This window comes from Sinocyclocheilus grahami, unplaced genomic scaffold, assembly GCF_001515645.1.
Source record: "Sinocyclocheilus grahami isolate Dianchi unplaced genomic scaffold, SAMN03320097.WGS_v1.1 scaffold16.1, whole genome shotgun sequence".
In the NCBI taxonomy this organism is placed as follows: Eukaryota; Metazoa; Chordata; class Actinopteri; order Cypriniformes; family Cyprinidae; genus Sinocyclocheilus; species Sinocyclocheilus grahami.
Genome location: NW_015505195.1, coordinates 3,272,807 through 3,278,959, shown reverse-complemented (window position 1 = coordinate 3,278,959; position 6,153 = coordinate 3,272,807). Strand labels below are relative to the sequence as shown.

General features: G+C 39.4%; 1 protein-coding gene across 1 annotated transcript; it reads right to left on the bottom strand.

The window, feature by feature from the left end:
- Positions 1-2,372: 2,372 nt before the first annotated feature.
- LOC107550413 (forkhead box protein D2-like) lies at positions 2,373-4,539 on the bottom strand. Its single transcript, XM_016231687.1, has one exon. The coding sequence runs from the start codon at positions 4,155-4,157 to the stop codon at positions 3,051-3,053; it is 1,107 nt and encodes a 368-aa protein (XP_016087173.1). The 5' UTR covers positions 4,158-4,539; the 3' UTR covers positions 2,373-3,050.
- Positions 4,540-6,153: the final 1,614 nt, after the last annotated feature.

The following is a 6,153-nucleotide window of genomic DNA, read 5'->3' as shown; positions in this document are numbered from 1 at the left end:
AATTACATACAAGAACACCCGCGCGGGAAGGGGGGGGGGGGGGGGGGTGAATCACTGCATGCAAGTGTGAGTCCCGTAATTTGGATAAAGAGCCCATGCAACAAAGCAGACAAGAAAAGCTGACAACGTCGCAAAATGTAGAGAACATATAAAACACCAGGCCTGAAGCAAATACGGAGTTGTTTTAGAGATATCCCTTTTAAAATTACAGTAATAGAAGAGATAAGATATAGCCTACTTTGCTCCATTCGAAGTCGTAGGTGGTCCCCTCATGGTGTAACTAACGCGCTTCACAGGAAAGCGAATTGAACGGGCAATTAGTGGGATTTAAGGCCGTAACCCATGATTTACACTTTCGATCCGATTAAAGGAGAGCGATATGATTTCTCATGGTGAGGCAAAGCAAGACCGAAAAACACTGGACGTCAAGAGAGAAGACGAACGTCCTTTTTACATTAAAGCCTATCTCGCCTCCTTTAATCAAAAGACCATCTTTCTGAAACTTAACTAATCACCACTAATTGATTAACTGTAAATTATGACATAGGCGTAAACACGACCACATGTAAGCAAGCGCTTTTAGATTTTTCTGCTTATTTCATTCATGGGCCGCGAGAACAGATTTATTCGCTGTAAGTACAGATCAAAAGTACACTATTGTGTAATAATGCTCCTTCCTCTCTGCTGCTCTCTGTCACCTCCAACCAGCAATACATTTATCGTTCTTCCTCAGTTTTTACCTGTTTTTGCTTGAGACGCACATGACCTCTGCCCTTAAGTCATCCTGATGTCCCAAACTAAAGTCAACCTATTTTTAATAATACTAATAATAAAAGAGGCTAATAAAATATTCAAATCTATTATTATTATAATACCCTCGGTTTAATTATTCATTATACAAAGCATCACATTTCTGAGTAGGTATACAGCCAAAAAGTACAGTCCTCTCCCGCGCATTATTTTAATTGACCTTAATCCTCCATAATTCAGTAATTAACTTGAAATGTAAAAAAACTGTATGCCTTTATATTCAAAAAAACAAAAGTTTATATCACTGTATGTTGATATTATATTACTATTATGACAGACAAATTCAATTCCACGCGCAGTATTTGGCTGGTGGTCCAGGAGTGCTTGGAAAATACGGTTTAACTATTAGTTTGGTCCACTTTTGTTCTCATGAAATATGAGAACAATATTTGAGTCTGTTTTTTATATGACAAAATATTCGACGTTTTGAATTAATAGCCTACATCCACAACCGACATGTTTGCATTCGCTTCAAAGGGATTTGCTGAGCTGAAGAAGAGAGAAAAATAGGGTGAATGTGAGTCAACCCTTCCTTTATGCCTGACAACTAGTTGTCAAAAACACCCCACGAAGCAAATTTACCCATTTGCGCACGAACCAGGTAAATAAAGGCAGCTTTTTTATACCACCTTCTGAACAGTACCGTGTGCTCGGCCAACTCTGAAATGAATTCATCAGTCTGTTTTTCGCACTACGGTGAATTCCCGCTGCTTCTTTTGTACATGTCTCAAGACAACACAGATGACATGAAAGCGGACAGCCGAGAGTCTTTTAAGACGATCGTCTTTCAGAAGCAAATGTGTGTGGCTTGTCTCGCTAGGGACCACTTGCTGGGTGCCCATTCAGGCCTTGGGGACAAGGTCTTCAGTGACAACATCAACAAATGGGCAAAAAGCTGCATTATTGTGGATTAGATTCCAGATGAAAAAAAATGCTACCACAAATTAGCAACGAATCCTCAAAAGACTTCGTGGGGATCCATGTATAACCCTCACATTCAATTATAGGCTTTCAAGCGCTGATGTTCCCATTGCTTTAGCTCTTTGTCGTTTGCCAGAGACTGGTCAATTATCATGGCTCATAGCGCCACACAAGAGGAGACTTGTGCCTTGGGCCTTCAACGTATTAAATACTGGTGTGAAAACGTCACACACTATGATTTCTTTCTTTCTTTCTTTTTCTTTTTTAGGCCTAATCTATTTAACCTAAAGCCTTAATAAAAATATAGTGTGGCAGCAAACATTAAACTAATATTTTAACAATGTAATCATATTATTGCTCTTTGAATTTGAAGTCTTTTTTGGTCTAGTATTATAGGTGTACGCTGGTGAAAATGATTACACTAATCCAAAAACAATGTGGTTAAAATCATTTGTTTTCTTAACTCACAGTTGTTTGAACTTCAAACATTATATTTTGTGAATAAACGTTAGACAACTCTGTTAGGCTGTAGGTTGATATAGGCCTGTTTGAAGACTAAAGCGAAAAGAAGTTAACGAAAACATCTTCAGAATTCACAAACATTTATTGTCTTGCCATTACAACAAAAAAATGACCTATGGACATCTCTTTACATATAACAACATTCTTTTCACAGATCATTTTTCAATGGAATAATGAGATATGTATTAACAAGAGTCAGACAGAAAGAGGTAATGCGATTTACACCAAGAACCACATAATCATCTATCAACAGAAATAAAATAAGAATAAAATTCACCAGAACACTTCTGTTGAGAGAACTAGGGGAAGTGGAACGTTAAGCTATGTAATCTATTTACAGCCCCTATATTGTCTCTGGCAATGTGCTTTCAAAACAAGTAAATCCTGAGGTTTAAGTCTCGGTATTGACAGTGCTTTTCACAAACTCACAAAATATACAAAACAATAAAATAATTAAAACAAATCTTCATTTAAGTCAGCCAAAAGAGGAAATTCCATGGCAATGAGTACAAACTATTACTTTACTGACTCACAAAACGGAAAAAGTTCCACTGGCTGTCCAAAGGTGAAATCTTAGCTTACTTTTACATGGTCTTAATTTCCTCTCTTCAGCCCCTTTCTCTCTCCATAATCTTACATATTTACAGTTCATAAATATACTTAATTAGCCTTTTTTTAATAATTCAGAAACATGAAGCGGGCGGCATTATAATCTTGCAAAAGTGTAAATCCTACCTTAGCAAATGACGAAACAACCATATTAAACTGGACTGCTGCACTTTCTATTTGCTGCCACTCTAGAAATGGCAATTGTTAAGGCTTGACGTTTTGCTCGAGAAAGTCTGTGTGCCGAGCTGAAGCATGGCTTCCTGCGTTAGATTCAAGTGGTTCGTGGCCGAAGCAAGCGTGGGAGTCAGCATGGCCAAGATCTGAGCCTGTCCACCCGGTTGTGCGGTGTACGGCGAAGCTGGTGAGCTAGCCGCACCAATTATATTGTCAATAGAGAAGGAAGGCCGACTTGGACCATTAGTGTCCGTTTTGAGAGGCGCCAGACTAGGAAGAGTCGGGCTGAGTTGAGGATAGAAAGGCTTTCTCAGCTCAGTACCTAAAAACGGATGCAAGCTGTGTGGCGTGGAGAATATCGAAGAAGTCGCGGGGAGAGCACAAGGTGCGTTTTGGAAAGGGAACGCGCCTCCCGGGTGGTGTAGGTGATAGGGGTGATGCGCGTGGAAATTTTGCAGCTGTAGGCCGTAATTGTAACCGTACGGTCCGTAGCCAAAGCCAGGTAGAAATCCCCCCGCGTCCCTGAGGATCTCGTTGGTCTGGTGTCTTTTGAAGCGCTTCCTTCTGCGCAGAAAACTCCCATTGTCAAACATGTCGGCGGACTCTGGGTCGAGGGTCCAGTAATTGCCTTTGCCCGGGTTACCGGGTTCACGGGGTATTTTGACGAAGCAGTCATTTAGAGACAAGTTGTGACGGATAGAGTTTTGCCACGCGGGGAATTTCTCCCTGTAATATGGGAACCTGTTGCTGATGAACTCGCAGATCTCGCTGAGAGTCAAACGTTTCTTCGGGCTCTGCAGGATACCCATGGTTATCAGGGCTATATAAGAATAAGGGGGTTTCACCAATGCATTTTTCCCTGGTTTATCCCCACTTAACGCACCGGTTCTGTTGTCATCCCCTGGCCCGACCCGGTCAGCTGGACAGTCCAAGCTGCTTTGGCCCGGAGAGATTGCGCCCTCCCCCGCATTCTGGGATAGATTGTCATCTGAGTCATTTTCCAAGTGAAAACTATGATGGTGGTGAAGATATTTGCCCTCTACAATATCCCCGCCAACGACATCAATGTCCACGTCGTCGGACAGAGCAGAACTATCCGACATGTCCGTCCCCAGAGTCATCCTTGGAGAGTCTTTTTGTCTTCCTCTCTCGCGTTCCGTGTCCAGTCTCGTGTAGCACCCAACACAAGCAGTGTGTCCTCTCAGTCACTTGTGCGTTCTGGAACTACAAAACTCCCGTCCCCCTGAAGCCAAGAATATGTTTTCTTCACGTCCGGGAGCCGCATAGAAAATGTACATTAAGAAACGAAAAAACACTGGAAAGAATCACACCGGACTCGCATAACACTAAAATCGTCCAGAGCTCAGAGCGCTTTCAAAGTCTAACTGGACACTCGGTTAAGACCTCGATTTTTCCTTTTCGTGGAGCGTAGTTGGTCCATATGCAATATGAACTTTTGGATCATACGAATAGCATTAGGACTATGCATTTACTAACGTTTTCCGTTTTCATTATTCGAGCATTTGTTATCGTGTACAGTCGCAGCGCTGTTCGTGAATGAGCCTGCAAGTATACCCCCGCGCGGCTCCCAAAAACTATTTATCCAGGCACCATAATCACGTGATCAGCATGTCAGTAACCAGGAACTACGGGAAGTTTAGAGCCGAGGAAAGCAGCAGAGGGGAGAAAACGCCAAGTGTTATCAACTCCCCTTAATGTCTATATTTAACTGACATTCGTGACAAATGACAAAAATAATACTGATAAAATACAAAGTCTGTACAGGTTATATGGCAGGTTAAATCCCGTACGATTTAACTTCAATAAAGCTGAGGATTTTTCAAAGACGTGACAACAAATAAACTGGCAACGCATAAAACAAATAATATCACAACTTACTACACTAAATGATTAATTATTTTCTAATGTTGCTTAAAATAATCAGCCAAATATCAATAAGATATCATCCAAATAAATAATGAATAGATATTAATAGATAGGTTACTTTAACATAATATGTTAATGATATAGCAAATAAACAATAGAAAGAAAGAAAAGCACTGGCATTTTTTTGCATTAAATCATCAGATCGATATTTTTATTCCATTGGCTAACAAAGAGGCAGAAATAAACAAATACATTTCTACCAAATAGTAGCCAATAAAATCGTTTCCTTCAAAAAGATTTAAATCAAAATTCCAAATAAACTAACACATCAAATAATAGGTTACATGAAATGTTAGTCACAAAGCAACAGTGATTATTTACAAAATAGCATGGCACGATTAGGGACGAATTATTTTAATATTATCCAGGATTAGTCAAAGTTAATCTTCAGTTTAGCATATAGAGGCCACAATTTATTTCACTGCACATATTTAAATATTTCACAATATTTGTTAATATCCTTGTATTCATTTGCATTGTATTACCAATGCAGAACAGCATCCATCAATAAGTTATTAGAACTCGGCAGGTGCATGGACTGTTTTAACAACATTTATTTTCTTTGGCATGAAAATAACATTAAATTGTCTATGAATATAATAACATGCTTACAAAAAGGGGGTGAAACGAAATTTGCGTTTTGTACAAGATCTCGTGCGTATAAGTTATTAGAACTCGGCAGGTGCATGGACTGTTTTAACAACATTTATTTTCTTTGGCATGAAAATAACATTAAATTGTCTATGAATATAATAACATATGCTTACAAAAAGGGGGTGAAACGAAATTTGCGTTTTGTACAAGATCTCGTGCGTTCAAGCTCAACGAAGGTTAGTTTTTTCATGCCGTTATTCACCTCTCGCTGTTTTTTTTTTTGTTTTTTTCCTCTATCAGGAATTCCAAACACATCCGTTTATAGATACTATGTAAATATTCTCCTAAAGTATAAAAAGCACATATATACTCTATGCAACCTGTTTGAATTCGTCATTGCTTATAGATGACAAGCTATGCGCCACAAAACGTGGCCATCGAATTCATTTTTCATTATGCTCATTACTCATATACAAACTCCAAGACCCAGTCTGTGCCTCAGTCGGATTAAAAATTGTTCCACAGGATATGCCAAATTTCATGCTCCGCTTGCTTTGTGACCATATTTTCTCTTAT

Bases quoted from the DNA above. Each gene is read 5' to 3' on its own strand.
- LOC107550413 (XM_016231687.1), bottom strand. From the start codon at position 4,157: ATGACTCTGGGGACGGACATGTCGGATAGTTCTGCTCTGTCCGACGAC.